The sequence below is a fragment of the Lepidochelys olivacea genome, assembly GCF_965140295.1.
Source record: "Lepidochelys olivacea isolate rLepOli2 genome assembly, chromosome: 3".
NCBI lineage: Eukaryota > Metazoa > Chordata > Testudines > Cheloniidae > Lepidochelys > Lepidochelys olivacea.
In genome coordinates, this window is record NC_140413.1 from 76,585,114 (window position 1) to 76,604,466 (window position 19,353).

The following is a 19,353-nucleotide window of genomic DNA, read 5'->3' on the forward strand; positions in this document are numbered from 1 at the left end:
GCGGAGTCCCGCTTGGTGCACCAGAGCTTGATCCTGGCAGAAGTCACGAGAGTCAGAGACCTCCTCGACTACGACTGGGGAGACTGGCTAGATCCCCTGATGCTCGCTCGGCGCATGGGGCTCTCCAGACCTCGTACCCCCCGGCGTGTACTTCAGGAGGTGAAGGCCGCTTTGCCGCCCGCTGCTAGAGCTTCCCTCGATCGGGTCCTGCTTGAGGGCATGTCCAGCCCACCCTCTACCCCAGGCCCTCCGGACCTTTTAACTGGACCCCTGCCCCGTAGACCCAATCGACCCCCTCACCCCTTTACGGCGAGCCGGCTGCATGAACTGCAGCCCGTAAGCTTCCAAACCGCGCCAAGGAAACATCTATACACGCTCGTGCTCCACATCCTTCATGCCCTCAACACAAAGTGGCGAGACCTTTTGCCACCTTTGGAGGGTGAGCAGCCCCAGTGGGCCAGCCTATATTCCACCTTGGTTCCGAGGCCCATCAGGGACCTCAGATGGTGGCTCCTTCACGGAGCTGTGATCACGGGCACGTACTTGGCGCGGTTCAACCCCATCCCAGATACTTGTCTCTTTTGCGGTGTGAGGGAAACCCTGGCATACGCATATTTGGAGTGTGCCAGGCTGAAGCCCCTGTTCTGGCTCCTCATAAATCTTTTATTACATTTTTGGTTGCATTTTTCCTCTCACCTTTTTATTTATGCACTCCCCATCCGTGGCCTCACAAAGTCACGGGATATCCTAGTTAACCTCCTCCTGGCCCTGGCTAAAATGGCCATCTATAAAACCAGAGAGAGGAGGTTGGCCGATGGAGTTTCCTGTGACTGTGGGGCCATTTTCCGATCCTCGGTCCATTCATGTATCCAGGCGGAGTTCCTCTGGGTGGCATCCACTAACTCCCTTGATGCTTTTGGGGAGCGGTGGGCACTGTCCAAGGCTCTCTGCTCAGTGTCTCCGTCCGGCTCCCTTTGTTTTGACCCTTTGATTGGGGGAGAGAGTAAGGGACCCCAGCCCCAGCCATTGCTGCTGTGGACACCACCATCTCAGAGGGGTCCTTTCACACGTGGGTGCATGTGCCCCCTCCCCGGGTTGTCCACCCCACAGCCTGCCCCTTTTGTTGGGTATTTTCAGAGGAGGGAATTGTTGGTGACACTCGGGCATGGCTCCAGGTAACTCGAGGGGGTGGCAGACCTTGAGAGTTGATGAAGCCCCCTCGCTCTGGACCACCAGGTAACTCGGAAGGGTGGAAGACCATGAGAATCGAGGAAGCCCCCCCGCTCTGGGCCCAGGCAAGCTTGAACACTTCCCTCCCCTGAAGCTAATGAGAAAACAATTGTGATTAGTTGCTGTGTTACACATTGCATATGCTGTTGTTTTGTTTTGTAAGTGTGTTATGCAAATAAAAAAATTACTCTCCTAAAAAAAAAAATTACTCTCCTATAGCCATCTGGCCCAACCTTGTCACATCATCAAGTTCAGAACTTTACAAGCTTTCATAAAAGACCTTACCTGACATTTATAATCCTATATATATATACACACAGACAAGCAGTTGATCAATTGCTTATTCTTTGGGGTTCAGACCCTCTGTTCTTCCCTTGGAATGTCTGGACCCTGACTGTTAAAAACATTTTTGCATATTGTAACAATTTTAATATTAAACCATAACTTCAGATAACTTGATACTTGGCAACTAACTGGGCAACAATGTAGACAAGGCAGGGAAGGGTAGTGTGAAGCAGGGAGAAGAAGCAGCGGGGTGGGGTGGAGTCAAGAGATGGGAGGAAGAGGAAGTGGAAGGAAGTCTAGACCAGCCACTGGGCCCTTGGGATTCCTTAGTTAAATGTTTCTAAAAATGGAGCCTCAGATTTCTTCAGACTTGTACAGTTGATCCCTGTGGTTGAAAGTGACCCTTTCTTTTGTCAAAAGGTCAGAAGGTTCAGGGTACCATCATTCTATTCTGTGCATTGGTTTACTTTTCCACCATGATAAAATCATTTGCTTCGTGACCATGGCTGCTCTCAGAAACCCTGAACGCTGTGTTGATGAGAGGCCCAAATTCATGAGTAAATATCCTAATTTGCAGTTCTCGACCAATGTTTGACTGTCTAAGCCCCGAATCATTTTAATTCTTGTGTCAACTTCTTTCCACATGTTTAACTATAGTATATACTCACAATTCGAGTGGAAGTTTGCCCTTATTTTTAAGACAGCGCTAGCATGTATCTGAAGGAACAGCTTTAATTGTAAGCAGTCAGTGGTGTGTCCAGTACAGTCTTAATACATTTTTGTTGTTACACCTAAATTTATAGAAGTATGTTTTGCATTACATAATATAATTCATCATTGTGGAGTCTTTAAGGAATGCTGCAGCTCTTAATCTCAGGATTTAATAATACTGTATCTTCAAGACTCAGAGTCCTTTCTCATCAGAAAGGCAGACATGGGTGACATGAGTCTCTGGAGTTTGTGGAACTGTAAAATTGACAAGAATTTTAGCCAACAGCTGATGTAAGTAACGCAATGTCTACACACAGACACTGTGTCACCCTACCTACACCAACCTAAGCCCTATGCCTCTCGTGGAGATGGAGTTATTATGACTGTGTAGTAGGGCACTTGTATCTGCGGGAGCAATGCTGTAGTGTGTACACTGACATAGGTAGATATAAGCTTCCTTACGTCAACCTAACTCTGGAGTGTAGATCAAGCCTAAGTTAGTAGGGGAGGCTCTCTTATTGGCTGAAGAGCCTCATTAAAGTCATCTGTAGTTATGATGGGGACATATGTATCTCTATGAAGCTCAGCAAAGAATATATAATAAGTCTGTCTTATCCATATTGAATCTATATATGGTAGCCAGGATCATTTCAGACTGATTTACAGTGGTTCTGAGTATGAGAAATCTACCCTAAGTATCAAAGATAACAGCAATAATATTTACTGTGAGTTTTCTGCGGAACAGCACAGAGCCTCCTCTAGATTTTGAGGTGTGACAGCAGACAGAGCTCTACCAACCCAGTCCTGTTCCAACTTGTGAGACTCTTCTACAGTTAAATGAGTTTACTATATAAATGCTATGGTGACATATAAATGCTATGGTAACAATGGCCTTTTTCAGCCAGGCTTAAACTTTCTTACATAGAACCCCATGTGTAGGGACAGAGGGTCCCAGACACTTAACATAGTTGGTCTAATAACCTAGCAGAGAGCACAACTACAGCCAGACCTCCAAGGAGCTGGGAAGTGGTGGAAAGTGTGAGATGAGGCACTGCTGGGGATGTTCTCCTCCCCATCTGCTGGGACCACACGGTACCAGTAGGACCCACACACTTGTTGGATTATGAAGGTCAGGAGGAAAGAAGGGGAGACAAGGAGGTTTGGGGAGACAATGGTGGATGGGGAACAGACACAAAAGGGAACCAGATAGAACATATCAGAAAGAAAAGAACAACCTAAATTATAACTATGAAGTAAAAATTTATGTGCTTGAACCAGTGCCATCCATTACTAGGCACCGAATGAAACACTAACTAAATGTGTGTGTGTGTGTGTGTGTGTATGTAATAATTATTTTGGGGGGGATAGTGTGGGATAGGCAGCATGTCATTGCTCTCCCAGGTACTTTCCAAATTCTTAAATGGGTACAAAAAATATTATAAATGGCAACCCCACATGGGAAACATCCCCAACAAATTGGGCATAGAATATTTGCAGTTTATATTCCATGACGTAGCATGCATCCTTCGGGTAGTTCTGAGAGTCTCTGAGATTGTGTAGGATGCATGGTCTCAGCAGGCTTCTGGATCAGGGATCTTCTTTGTCTTATGATTACAGGTATGTCTTGTAATGTCAGAGTTCCTACACAGGGGGAATTTTCTGCTGGAGTTTCCTTTCCCGCTATTTCAAACCATTTTCAAATAATGCATCCAAAAACTATTACCCTAATCTTAAATGCATCCAGGTAAAGCAACATCCCCAGATGCATAGTTTGCATCCTGAACATATCTGAAGGTTGCATTATGTGTGACCTTGCAGCAAGATAAGTAGGTAAGGAAGAACAATTGTGGGTAGCTACCCTTATTGCTGTCTCTAGGTCCATGCTGCAGATATCCACAAATGATGGAATGGCACAGTCTAAGTCAGACGGGATCTTCTTCTGTTCTCAGGGTTCCCAACAATATGCAGTTGGCTCTGACTCTCAGCTGGTCACTGTAGTCTGTATGTGATTTTGACTTAGGGAGGGGAAAGGGTGGTCACGCAGTGGTGGATGCAGGAGGAGGATGGTGGATTTCCCAGAGAAGTTGGGAGCTCACTGTGTCATGTTCCATGGCCCCCACGTGAATACAAAAAAATGTCACTTAAATCTTAATAATAATGTATATTTCCTCAGCTAGTGTACATATGTCCAATATTAGTACGATTAAAACTAAAATATATAGTCTGCGTGCCGCTACACCACATGTAGTTTGATTAAATTTTGAATATTCGGAACAAACTATTTCAGCTGTACATCCTACAGATTCTGATTGTGCAGGACTCCTCTAGAAAGATTTACATTTGCTACTTTGTATGCCTTTTCATGAAACTTCACCGATGGGAAATCATTGGGAGTGTGCTGGTTAGACGGCTGTTGGTGTTGACTGCATTGTTTTGCTCTGAAAATCCTCCCGAGCCTGTGGTCTTTCTTTTAGTGATTCTGATAGATGCTGATCATCGGCGCAGGAAAACAAAGACACTACTGCTCTGCACAGCCTGGCCCAGTACAGCATAGGCAGTTGCAGTGCACACTTACTTTATTAGTTCATCAGGGTGACAACCCAGTGCTGAAGGGAACTACTTCTAATGGTGAGAACATTTCATTCTCTGTAATCGTTCATCCTTGCACTTTCTGCTGAGATCACCACCAAGGATGTCAGTTACATTTATGATTGTTTTGTGAATACTTGTCCCCAGGGAACTGGACAGAGGCCACCAAGCCATTTCACACAGACACCTTCCCATCCCCCCAACACCTGTAAGATGATGGTGACTTTCAGACTCCATTGAGCTGGGCTGAATTTGGATGGATGGCTTGAGGCCCTGATGCAGCAAAGCCCTTGACCACATTCTCACATGCCGTCCCTGCATACTTACAATTCAGTGTGTACTTAAGTGCTTTTGCTGAATGGGGGCTATAGCGGGGAACTGCTCCACATCTCCTCCCATTACCAGCTCCTGAGCTCTCCAATTTCCCGCTTAAAAGCACCCAATAACCTGTCACCTACTGCCTGGCAATAACTTAGTCTGGGCAGTGACATCACTGTTGGCATCATAATGAATATAACTTTATAGACGTCATGTGCTATGAAGATCTAGAGTGTTGCTATTTACTTCAATGGGAATAGGATCAGGTCCTTAATGCCTCTGAGTGCATACTGCACAACAAGTCTAACAAGAGCTTGATTTTATTTTTGCCAGTTGAGCATCTTGGAAACTTTCAGGCGGAACATTCTAATTTAACCATCAAAGTTTCTCTCTAAACCTATTACCATAACTTTGAATAAAACAAAGTAGTTGCAGTGCAGAGCTCTAAGGAGCTGCAGTATAGTGTTAATAGATCCTAACAGAAGGAGCTGTGTTTTAATAACAGTGTTTTGTACACATTTAGAAAGCAAATTATTTGAAGCCAGAGCTATAGTCAATACCTGCAGTGCTAACGAAATTTTAAATAAATGTCTTCTTCAAGGAAGTATTATGAAATTATAATCTCCTTGGAAAAATTACATCAAAATTATTTATCACTGGTGGGAAATACCCATATAACACATTGGTGGGTGCGTTTTACAGGCCCCACTCTGTGCCAGTTCCCAGAGGATATGAGCTGTTACAGCCCCCAGCTAAGGGGGTTTGCCTCTTTAGCTCAAGCTCTAACAGCTCATGATTTTTAACTCTGGAGGTGTCTGATTCAATTCCCAGTGTGTTGGCCAAGAAGGTGGCTGTCTCACGTACACCCCCCACACCCCTGCATGCACACGTAGACGTACACACGCACACAGTTTCAGTTTGACTACAGTAACAAAAGTAATTACATTGCCTGTTACACTTTACCCCTGTAGACATGGACAGATTCTTCCTTCAGATCCATATATTCCCTCTTCAAAGTTACTTCAGCTGGAAGTAATACAAAATTTCCTACTGGACCTTCAGAGTAATTTAAAAGTAAATAGGCTTGTAAACCCCCCCCCCCATAATTAGGCTAGTTTCAATGCTTATTTCAGTAAAATGGAATACTTTAGATAAATCCAGAAGCTCTGGGTGGTTAACAAAGAAATACAAATTTAAAAATTGTTTATATTCCTTTATTAATTTTTATTAATGTAGAATTTCCCACTAAATAAAGGAATAAACATTTACTCTGCATAAATGTACTTTATATATATCAATTTGACTTTTGAGCTACTGAAATTAGAACAATGGGGCCTGGAAAAAAGGTAGGAAAAATGATGAGTTGTAAACTATTTAAAGTAATGTGAGCCCTGGCACCCAGGGCTGAAGACCTTGGGCTTTGGTCGCAGGCTCCAGCAAGTCTAAGCCAGTCCTGGAGACCACATTAAAAGGGGGTTGCGACTCACTTTTGGATCCTGACCAAAAGTTTGAGAACCGATGTCCTAGAGCAATGTTCTATTGATCAAGCATAGCTTTGTTTTCAGTATTACCAAAGTAAAAATTAAATATTTTTCTTTTAGCCAAGTTGTGTAAACATGGTCCCAATGCACTGCTTATTCAGACAAAACTCTCATTGATTTCAATACTTCAGTGGATGTTTTGCTAATTTGATCAGGCCCCACAGTATTGTTTTACTATATTATGGTGATCTTAAGGAAATCAAACAGCTAAGATGCTGGCAACATTTGGCAATGTCAGGCCCAGTTCTTCCCCTATTGAAGTGAATGGATTTTTTGTCATTGACTCTAGCAGGAGCAGATTTTAGCTCTTTAGGGAGTGAGTACTCTTCTTAAGGCCGCCTTGGAAGTGGTGGTTTTGAAAACAAGAAACAATGATCCCAGAAACACACAGCTCTTTGTCAAAACATATGTTTATTATTTTCAGATGTACATTTAATATAAATATTAGTGCACTTATTTCATCGTTTGTAAGCACATGTACAAAGCTGAATTTGAAAGCATTACCCTCCTTCCTCTCCAAGTTCCTTCTGCTTTGTCTCTCCCCTGTCTCTTAATAGCTGCAGGAGTGGGCACCCAAGGGGAGATGATTGTCGAAAATCAATAGCTGCTAGTGCTGCTTTCAGACCGGTTGCAAGTTAGTACTTTTTGGCTTGTTATAAGTAACTAACCCATCACGTGCATGACATCGCACACAATGTCATGGACACGATGGGTTAGTCGCTAATAGCAATGTCAGTTCTTGAATACTTGTCTGAACATACCAGCCACAGACAGTCCTTTTATCATGTAACTGCCAGTGAACTGCACATTTTTAGAAGCTCACTTTGGTCTTTATGCTTGTAGTATTCACCATTAAGGAGACAACTGGACAATAACAAAGAATACTTTTGAACAGCTTCCTTCCACCACGTACCCTAATTTCCAAATAGTGGGCCTGATTCTTCTCTCCCCCTAGCTTTACACTGTTGTAAGTCCATTGACGATGATGAAGTCACTCCTGAGTTACAGTAGTATAAGTGAGAAGGGAATGAGGCCAAGTCAGTTTAACCATAAAAATAGACCTGTATGTAATACATCTCTTTCATTGAATAGCCCCTCCTTTTAAAAGCTTGACCTCAGTGTGTTTTCAATATTGTTAACTTCACGTTCTGTCATCTTGAGCTTGACATTGGTGCACCGAAGCAGACGCTTCCGAAAGTTCCCGCTAAGTAGTATGTAAAGGAAAGGGTTAATGCCGCTGCTGGCGTAGCTGAGGCAGATGGAGACGTAATAGCTCACATAGAATGCCAGTGATGGCTGAGAAACCTGAAGATTCACGAGCTGTATCACATGGTATGGGGCAGCACTTACAACAAATACACCGACCAGCACCAGCACCATCTTGGTCAGTCTCATGACCCTTCGTCTTGGGATACTGGTATTGTAACTGCAACACAAATGTGAAGATTGGTAACTGTTAAATGAAGATAATATAAAGGAAAGCACAGATCAGTAAGACAGTGTATTTTGGGCAAAATTTAGTCCTGACAGAAGCAGACACAACACAACTGAAATAAAAATGAAGTTCCTGGGAATTGTGTCTGCTTCAGTCAGGGCTCAATATGGTCTTATGGGTTCATTAGTATAGGTGGCACTGAAAAGATTTTTTTTAATAGGCCTGATTGATGGCAATTTGCTATCATTCTGAATATTGTGAACAAATATCTGCCCCTTCAGCATTGGAACTGTGCAGATTTGGGGCCCACAATTACTTCTGACTGTATTGTTTGAACTGGGGCACAAATACAGGGCACAAGATCATGGCTGGCCCTTATGTGGTCCTAAAGAGGTTGATAGGAATGATGCAAGGAAACTTCTCTCTACTATGCAAGGGTTGGCTATTTTTGAAGAACCTATGCACACTATTCCCTCTCTGCAGTCGCTGGAATGCAAGACACCACAAATGGAGTGGAGAAGAATACGGAAGAAGAATCCTCTGCAATAGGTGGTGGTGCCTGCCATGTATGCCATGTATACAAGGGATCTTGAGGAGAGATATGACTAGGGCTGGTTGAAGATTTTCTATTGAAATTGTTCTTTTTAAATGTACAATTGCGTTTTTGACTAAACAAATTTTTCATTAAAAGCATCTGCTTTCTGTGGAAAATTTGAAAAATGGAATGCCCCCAAACTGTAATATTTTGTCCGAAAACCAAAATATTTTGATGGCAATGCTGCTGCAAAGCCTCATGAATATTGTAGTTTGGTGGTCTCCTGTCCCCCTTCTCTTCTATGGGTTGGCTCCTTGGCCAGACTACATCTTCCATCCTTCATCATGTCGTGGAAAAATTAACCACTCGTTGTGTTTGGATCAGAACAAGCCTGAGGCTCCTTTATTGATTACAAACGCGGGGGGTGGAGGGGTGGTAACGACTCTCAGTAGCTACCCTCTGATGCAAAGCACACACAGCTTTTTAAAGCTTAAAACCACAGACAAATTACATATACTTCCGTATTAATTACCTTATTTGGAATACATTGCAAAATTAACATTTGTCAAAAGCAAAAACAAGTGTCTCCCCAACTAGGCCCCTCCTGTTAGTCACTGTCTGTTCTTTTGCAGTCAGTGACCTTTCTAACACAACTGTTATGGTTATATATTTCATAAGCGTGACTATTACAAATTTGTTCTGCCTGGGGACTTTTCCATCCTGCCCCTTCATGCCTCTTATGCACAGAAAACCATTGTTCCTTTTGGGAACTTTCCACTGTGACTTCTCCTACCCCTTGATACACATAAGCAAGCAGGATATCAGTTTACGGCCTGCAGGCAAGCTTGACCAAAGTCAGGGCCTTGACCTGAGTTTATGTCCTGTTATTTTTCCCTCACAATCATGAACAAGGATTTTCATGATACACCACCTCTTCTCTCTAAGAGAGAAGATCATGGTGCATTTTGGGAGATGTAGTTTGACCAGGTTGCCTGGCCCATAAAGGAGAATGGTAGCTTGAGAAACCTGAGCTACTACTCCCATAAGGCACCCACAGCATTTCCAAATGGAAATGTTTTGGCCAAAATATTTCAGGTTTTGACCAACATTTTTTTTAATATTTGAATTTCTGCCAAAAATTGAAATTTTCAATGGAAAATTTTAGTTTTTAATTTTCATTTCTGAACTTCCTATTTCTCCACCCCCACCTCCACCCCAATTTTCAACTAACTCTAATCAAGAATTCGGTCCTCGCTATCAGGAGTTCTAACTCAGTCAGCACCTGAAATCATTTCTTTTAAAAAAAAACTGCTTCAACCAAAAGACAAAACCACACCAATTTCCCATCACATTTTGGAGAAATAATTCTTTTTTGAGATAAAAAACTGTATGCACAATTGCAGCCAGGAACCTATTTCTTTTGGATTATGTTATAAGCCAATACTGGAAATATTGTTATAATGTTATAAGCCAATGGAAATACTGACACAGCTCAGTGCTGGAATAGCAGGGGACAAAGCTCAGTACAGATATAACTGGGTGAAATATAATGGCCTGTGTTATAAAGGAGGTTAGACAAAATGATCTCATGCCTTTAGGGGTTTAAACTCAATGTACATGTATAAGCCTTAATTCATTATGTTTTAAAAGAGTTTCTATTAATAATTCTGTCACATAGCTTCATGAGACAGCATTCGTATCTGAGAAGGTTTTTGCCCACCAAACCAAACCTAATTATGGGCCTGAGACTACAAGGTGCTGTGTGTCTGGTCTGAGGTGCTGAATACCCTCAGCTCCTACTGACATCATGGGAGTGAAGGGTATACAGCGCCTTTCAGGACTCGGCCCCCTGCGAACAAATTCTTCCCACCCCTAGTAGCATATCTGAAATATAAAATACTTTACCATCCTGCTTTCTTGTTTTGCTGATACATCTCCCATGTGTAACATAAAATCAATATATAGCAAATGAATATCAGTGGTAATGGAAAAAAGAAAGTTGTTATAGTCAGATAAAGCGTGTACCTGGAAAACAAAATGCAGAGAGAACAGACAACGTGTTTACATAATGCATATAAATAACCTCAGAAATGGACAAAAAATATATACAACATTTTTCAGAAAGTGGCCTCTGATTTTGGGTGTCCTAGGACCTCACTTTTGGAACCTCAACTGAAGTCAAGAGGAGCTGTGAGTGTTCAGCACTTCTGAGAATAAACTCCCAAAACACTCAAGCTAGGCCCTCAAAAACTGAGGCACACAAAATCAGAGGCCTCTTTTGAACATTTTGGCTGTGATTTAATTATAGGACAAGATATGTAGTGTACAGTTAGTGGCTCATGTACTCTGGGTATCATTCTGAAAGAACATGAAACATACAAATATGAACTCAGTAGAGTATCAACATTTTCGAAAGTGCTCAGGGTTGACCTAACTCGGCTGTCATTGAAGTCAATGGTAAAATTTCTATTGATTTCTTGTATCATTAGTTCCTAGCATTATTATGAATGCCAAGCACATCTGAAAATCCCAACCTTCATTTATTTTTCTTCCCAAATGACAATTCTATAAATAAGGCAGAAATCTGGGCAGGGCCTGATGCTGGAGGGCCATGTGTGTGTTTTGGAGAATGTAGGTTAATTTTTTCATGGGCCATAGCCTCAAACAAGCATAGCCTGCCTGGACAGACAGTGCACTGAGAGATCTCTATATGGAAGAGAAGGTACCTAATTCCAGCCAGAGACTCAGCACTCCAGGCCATATCCTCAGCTGCTGCACATCAGTGTAGCTCCATTGCATTCAGTTGTGCTGAGGCCATCAATATTCGTAATAATATCTAGGACTACTTTAGTGGAGATAGCACTCTGAACTGCCAAGCAGGACACCAAAGTTTGGCTCATTCTTCTGTTCCCTCATGTCACTGAAAGGAATGCTGCAGACAAAATGGGCTTGGACCTCAGCTGCTGTGAATCAGAACTGAAGTCAGTGGAACGACTCTTTCACCAACTGAGGGCCTGGCACTTGTAGTTTTAGAACCTTACCAAAGTACATCGTCAGGTGATGTTAGATCGAAAGCACAACTCTCCAAGCCATCTTTGAATTTGATTACTTTTGAGTAGACCCACACAGGAAACACCAGGATCAGTGAAGCTGCCCACAGGCATATATTAACTCGAATAGCCTTGGATCTTGTTCTCAGGCTAGTGAGGCGAAATGGTTGTACAAGAGCCAAGTACCTGCAAAAACAGGTAACAGAACAATATAATGGAAAATATAAAATGAATTAGGAAGTTTATATAGTTGTCCCTAAAGTAATAAATAAAATATCCATTGCCAAAAGTGAAAGCTGCTTTTTAAAAGTCATATAATGCTACAAACAGGAGGAAAAAGCACTTTGAATCTGCAGTTTATTCAAGCAGTTCTCTGAACAGTCCACAACTGCAGTTATGAGTCATTACGCTTTGGTTACCACTATTAAAATATGACCATGTAGATCTTTGTTGCCACCACTGTTATATAATTGCAACAAATCTTACACAAAGTGTGTCAAGTAAGGTGTCATTAGAAAAGTTATGATTTGCTGACTATGATTATGCTATCTGCATTCATGTATCATTTTGGTATTTGAAGTTCTGAGTATTGACTTTATACCTGGATTTCAAATGTTTGCTCCTGTGGTAACATCCACAAAGTATTTAGCCTGCACATCTTTGTTAGGATATAGATATTCAGGCCTGTCTGCAAAGGTCTATACTTTAAGAATTTAGGTATATGTTTATCACTTAGCTATAGAGGTATGAAAGAAAGAATCAAAATCACTGACTGTATAAGGCCTTTTCTCACTGTGACAATCTGAGGCCCTGTTCTTAGGCTAAGGCCTCCAGCTAAGCAGCAGAGGCAGCCGTAAGCTGGGAAGCGAATGGTCACATCCTTACATTCCAAACTAGTCACATTGAAATATGGTGCTATTGGGCTATTAGGAATACAATCCTGTCCTGATAATGCCGATCACCTTCAGAGAAAGGGAAGTGCCTAGAAGATGTAAAAGTAAACTTACTTTGATAGCATCCTGTCTGGCAAGAACTCACTTATCAATAGCTGGGATGTGAAATCCTCATTTCTTTGTTGTTCTACCACTGTAGTCCCCATTTCCCTATTGTTTGTCTATATAATCTCTGTCTGGTTCTGTGACTGTTTCTGTCTGCTGTATAATTAATTTTGCTGGGTGTAAACTAATTAAGGTGGTTGGATATAATTGGTTAAATAATCGTGTTACATTAGGTTAGGCTTGGTTAGTTAAATTTCAGTAAAATGATTGGTTAAGGTATAGCTAAGCAGAACTCAAGTTTTACTATATAGTCTGCAGTCAATCAGGAAGTAAGGGGGGAATGGGAACAGGGAATTGGGGTGGGTGAATTGGAATCATGTTTTGCTAAGTGGGGGGGAATGGGAACAGGGAATGGGAACAGGGACACAGGTAAGGTTCTGTGGTGTCAGAGCTGGGATGGGGGACACTAAGGAAGGAAATTGGAATTATTGTTTGCTGGAAGTTCACCCCAATAATCATCAAATTGTTTGCAGCTTTGGACTTCGGGTATTGTTGCTCTCTGTTCGTGCGAGAAGGACCAGGGAAGTAAGTGGGTGAAGGAATAAGCCCCCTAACAATCTTGAAGGGACTATTCAATAAAATGGCCCATCAAAGAACACTTAACTCACAATGGAAGACGCCTATCTACACTTAATGGACTTTCCTGTGAACTTTGTAGCTGGAGTATGAGTAATGGTTTCTGCTTTGACTAAACCATATCAAGCATGGACATGTGACTTTCCCATGTGACTCCAAACACCATCTTGTTACCTGCAATTTTCCACAGTGAGAACAATGGGATTCCCTCCACATGGCAGAAGCTATACAAAAGGCTCCATTTGGCCTCTTTCCTGCTCAAACCTCTGGACCATGAACTTCTACTAAAAATGGGAGCATTCTAACCAAGGGACTGAGGACCTTCCAAGTATTTGGAAACAACTAGAGACTTAACAAGCCAGCAGTTTATTCCATTACTGCTACAACCCTGATCCAAGAACTTTGCAATTATTACACGTATTTGATTCCTTTAACGAATTTTAACTCTCACCTTTCTTTCTTTTTATAAATAAACCTTTAGATTTTAGATACTAAAGGACTGGCAACAGTGTGATTGGGTAAGATCTAAGTTATATATTTCCCTGGGTATGGGGTTTGTCCTTTGGGATCAGAAGAACTCTTTTGTTTGATGAAATTGTTTTTAAATAACCACTCATCAGTAAGTCTAGTGTTTTTTGTGGTGATATAAGGACTGGAATGCCGAAGGAGACAGCTTTTCTGACTTCTTTTTAGCCACTGTGGTGAAACAGATGTTTACTTTTGTTGCTGGTTTGGTATATCTTATGAGAGAATAACCACCAGTTTTGGGGTGAGTCTGCCCTATTTCTCAGCAGTTTATCCTGAACTTGGTATGCTCAGTTGTGACCCACAAAGGCACGGTTACAACCACATCCTTTAACTGCTTGTGATGGGGGCTTTTAATAAATGATGGTACTGGAAGAAGTCAGTTTCAGGACTCATCCCTAAAAGGAATACACAAAAAGAAGACTTTAGACTGAATTATTTCCTGGAAGGGGATGGGGATATAACAGTGTACCTAAGACTTTTTTTTCAACATAATTAAAGGCCAATCTGACATATTTGAGTAATAGGATCCCTCAAATCTGCTGTAGTTGTGTCTGTAGAATTTAAAAGATTTACTATCACTACTGCCAACGAAATAGATTCTGAACAGTTCAGAGAGTTCACTAACTCACAAGTAAACCTACAGCTGTCCACAGTTTACAAATGCTACAATATAAATTCAATTGAAATTTCATGACCTACATATTTTGTAAAGCTCAAAGTGGATTAAAGTTGTCTCTTCTTGAGCTAAAATCCAGAAGATTAAATGAAACAATTTATATGGCAGAGATGTAACATTTAAATGTTTACTCAGGAATGTATAAGATAGACACTTAAGTACATTGCATTTGACATCCTTTTTCATTCCAGTTAAGGTCAGATCTTGAGGGTGATAATGCTATTACTAACATCGCAGCTGGGTTAACCTGTAAATAATTTCGTAGGGGAGAATGGTGCCAGGTATTTTGGAATCTATGAAGGGAAATTCCATTTTCTCGGTGAAAACAATTAAGATTAAGTTCTACTTTTCTGTCTGCATCTTTCCACACTGCAGTGGCAGAGTCCGAGAAATGTGGGGCAGACCATGAATAGGGCCAAAATGCACAGAGTACAAATCAGCGTATGGTCTCCAGAGATGGTGTAAAGCTTCCACACGCACTGCCCTGGAATCTGCTGCCGTGTTTTGTATGTCTTCCTCATTAGAATCATAGAATCGTGATTCTATGTGCTTCATTAGAGAAGCATGAGAATTACTATAATATATACTAGCTTGTCACAGTCACAAGGGGATGTAAACATAGCTAAGGGTCAGTTTGGCACAATTACATCCCAACCAATCTACCCTCCGTTCCCTGTTGTGTATGTTGCAGGGAGAGTGTATGGTGTACAAACCTCTATGGTGGCTCTGTCATTAGAATCACACAACAGAATCACCCTTGCACTGACATGATTCTCACTGTGCTGGTCAAAAAGTGTGTGCATTCACAAAATGCAGGTAGTGCAGTGCAAAGCAGCCACACTGCATCTGAGGAAACAGCCCATTGTTTTGTCAATTAAAAAAGCTGGGTTTGGTATAATTCCTTAGAGTTCCCATTTCTAGTTGGGTTCAGGTGTGTTACAGAGGTGATATCTTTGCTCTAAGTCAGGAAAAGGGAACCTCTGGTTTCCTTACCCTTTACCAACTGACTTATCAAGGGGGACTAATGATGGCATCGAAGGAGGCTGTATTTCCCACTAGTGGCTGTAGAGTAGTGCTTTAGGGCAACTGGCTAGAATGGGAAGGTGATGAAGGCAATGGGGCAGTCTCAGAGCTCTCTGCATGCCTTGCAAAAACAGCAAGTAATTAAAATATTTGATTTCCAAACCTAGGAAATGTGCTGGACAGTGCTCCCAAACAGTACCATAGCTCTGCATTTAACATGCAAGGGTAGATTCTAGCCTGCACTGGAGCACTCCTCTGAGGGAGGAGGAGGGCATCAGGGAGCTCCCTGATCCTGAGTCCAGTCCCAGCCCTGATGAGACTTAGAGCAGCAGCCAGCCTGCTCTAAGATCCATCACTAGTTTAAGGTCCTGTAATGAAACTTCTGCCAGCGGAGAATGGTTGTGGCAGAGCTCCACCACTTCCTCCCCCACAACACATCCTCTATGCCAGGAATAGGGGAGGCAGTGCAGATGTGCCAGCAGAGTTCTCTTTACCAGGGGAATGCTCTGTTGGGTATTATGGCAGTTTTGCCCCTGAAGTGGTGCACGGGGGCTATAACCCAGAAAGAAAATCGGGTCCTATTTCTTAAACCAATACCAAACAGCAGAGCTAGTTGAAAAGTATTGAATTTTAAAGTTTACCAAAAGAAAAAAAACCAGGCACTTAATTGTGAAAAAGATTTCTATTTTTTCAAACCAGCCCAGCTCTACCAAACGGTTCAACAATATTACTCTTCCTTGTCCAGATACCCCATGCCCATTTTCTACTTGAATGGATTCTGAACTGGAAAGAATTTTTAGATAGACCCAGTGAACTGTGTGCCTGATTCAATTCATATTGACTTATATGGGAGTTGGGTTGGCCCCTAATCCTTTAAGAAGACTGAAATAGTGGATTCATAATCATAGCAGCCTTTTGAAAATTGGGAATTCAGTATTTGCTAACTGCTACAAAAACGTCTGTATCAAGAAGCAAAACAATTCATAGAAATCATTTTCTAAGTTATTAGTAAATCACTCCCCGCCCTCCCACGCTGGAAAATTCCACCTTAATGTTTTGAAGTCAAATTATTTAAGACTCCTACTAGTGTAAGACACTTAAAAAGAGAAAAAATAAAAGGGACAATTGGTGAAAGGCTGATAGAATTTTTATTACTATTAACTGAGTTTTAGTGCTCCTGGAATGGACAGGATTGACAGTCCTTCAGACTGAGGTACACTAGGCAACTACAATATCAGCGATAAGGCTGAAAGCTTTCACATACTGCCGAACAAGTATGCCTCACCCTTTTTCTAAGGCAGTGGTCTCCAATCTTTTTAAGCACAAGATCAATTTTTGAATTTAAGTGCAACCCAGGATCTATCCCGCCCCTTCCCTGAGGCCCCACCCCTCCCTCCATCTCCACCTCCCTCTGTTGCTCGCTCTCCCCCATCCTCACTCACTTTCACTGGGCTGGGGCAGGGGCTTGGGATGTGGGAGGGGGTGTGGGCTCTGGGCTGGGGCCAAGAGGTTTGGAGCGTGGGAGGAGGCTCCAGGCTAAGCTTGGGATAGGGGATTGTGGTGCAGGAGGCGGTGAGGGGTGTGAGCTCTGGGAGGGAATTTGGATGCAGGAGGGGGCTCCAGGCTGGGGCAGAGGGTTGGGGTGTGGGAGGAGGTTTGGGCTGTGGCCTCTGAGAGGGGTCTTAGGGTTGGGGTGCAGGATGGGATTCAGGGTGCAGGAGAGGGTATGGGGTGCTGGGGCTCAGGGCTAGGGCAGGGTGCAGGAAGGGGTACGGGATGCTGGCTCCAGGAGGGGCCCAGGGCAGAAGGTTGGGGTGCGGGTGGAGGTACAGGGTGCTGTCTCTGGGAGGCAGTACAGGGTGCTGTCTCCAGGAGGGGACTCAGGACTGGGGGTTGGAGTGTGGGAGCGGAGGGGAGCGGGCTCCCGCCGGGCGGCGCTTACCTCAGGCGGTGGTGCAGCAGGGCTAAGGCAGGCTCCCTGCTTCCCCTGGCCCCGTGCCACTCCCTGCGCTGTTGGCATGTTCCTTCATTGCAGCTCAGGTGTGGGGAGGCACATGGCTCTGTGTGCTGCTCATCCCTGCAGGCACCACCCCCACAGATCCCATTGGCTGCAGTTCCGCATTCCTGGCCAATGGGAGCTGTGGGGCAGTGCTTGCAGGCAGAAGCAGTGCATGGAGACCCCCTGCCTCACCCCCGACTCAGGGACATGCTGGCTGCTTCCTGGAGCGGCCTGGGGACAGGGCAGGCAGGAGTGTGCCCTAGCCTCACTGTGCTGCAGGAGTTTTAGTGGCTGGAGATTGCAATCGACTGGCAGAGGCTCCGCGATTGACCAGTTGATCGCGATCTATCAGTTGGTGACCACTACTTACAACTACTGTTGTAATTTCAAACTGGAAAACTGCAGAGGAAACACAACTACTTTATGCAATAAACGTTCTTTATCAGAAAACTAGTATCTCTGACATGCCATTTCACAAGGAAAATGTCATGTAGATATTGTATATTCAGTAAACTACAATTATTACAAATAAAGGACCAGATTATCCTCTCAATGGAGTTATTCCTGATTTACATGACTACATATAACAGCAGAATTTTGCCAGTAAACAAATATATAAAGCCACATATATGTATGATTTTAACAGTAGTCTCTGCAAACTGAGCACAAAATTCTGCTTTCAGTTGCACTGGGGCAAATCTAAAGTAATTCTACTAAAGACAAGTGAGTTACTATGGATCTTCACAGGCTGAGTTAAACAACTACCAGATGAAGTATCGATCATATTGAAACCTTGAGGTTAAGTAGACAATGGAATAACCTGATATGTGAGTTCATGGAATGTAATAGTGTAGATGCTATAAAAACCTAAGATTACTAACACTGTCTCCCACTATCACCCAATAATACAGGTGGATGGACTAAATGAGCTGAAATGCTCCTGTCCAAACTTAACGATAAATAATTGAAACTGTGGTTAACTACGTAGTAACAACTTTCCTATACTAGACACTCATACACTATAGTGATAGGTCCAGGAAAGTATACAGAGAGGTAAATCATCTTTACATTTTATGTGAATTAGATATAAAAGTATCTTAAGCCTTCATAGAGTCATAGTTTCGTAGAGTTTAAGGCCACAAAGTACTACGAGATCATGTAGCTTGATCACCTGCATATCAGATACTGTTAAATTTCATCCAGATACCCTTATATTGAGCCCAGTGACGTCAGCATTTCAAATCCTCAGGAATCTAATCTGTTGTGTGCCACTGGGAGAGAAGAGACTGAGGTGCCACCAATGTTAGAGGCCCCTGCAATGGCAGGGAATTGGTTGGTGAGATGATCCTAGCAGGCAAACCAGTCCCATGCTGCAGAGGAAGGAGAAAATTTCTCAAGATCCACCCCACTCAGACGTTGGGGAAAAACTGGCAATCAGTTTGACCCTGAGCATTTGAGCTGAACACCCAAGCCAGCCATCTAGAAAGTGGCTTCTTTATACCTCCTCAGAACACTGATCCATCCCATAAACAGTATATTGTTTATTTTACTTCAGAGCAATGAAGATTCATGTTTCAGCTGACTGCAACCCTTTTCAGTCATGCCTATGGCTATAAAACCCATTCTTTCATTTTTCAAGTTGTGTAATGAACCGAGCTCTTTTTCACTGGAATCTGACAGAATATGACATGTAACAAAAAATTATGGCAGTTGTTTTCCCCATGATTACTATTAATTGTGGTCTCACAATCACAATGCTGGAGACAGAAATAACAGACTGTTTGAGTGATCTGGATATG

At 42.7% G+C, this 19,353-nt stretch overlaps 1 protein-coding gene across 1 annotated transcript in view; it reads right to left on the reverse strand.

Annotated features, from left to right (window-relative positions):
• Positions 1-7,343: 7,343 nt before the first annotated feature.
• Positions 7,344-19,353, reverse strand: part of MCHR2 (melanin concentrating hormone receptor 2) — a 49,277-nt gene continuing 37,267 nt past the window's right edge. Inside the window, exons 3-5 of the mRNA XM_084624898.1 lie at positions 11,686-11,880; positions 10,550-10,669; positions 7,344-8,100 (exon numbers count right to left, since the gene is read on the reverse strand). Coding sequence (XP_084481024.1) covers positions 7,776-8,100; positions 10,550-10,669; positions 11,686-11,880 — 640 coding nt within the window. The 3' untranslated portion in view covers positions 7,344-7,775. The remainder of the gene's footprint in view (positions 8,101-10,549; positions 10,670-11,685; positions 11,881-19,353) is intronic.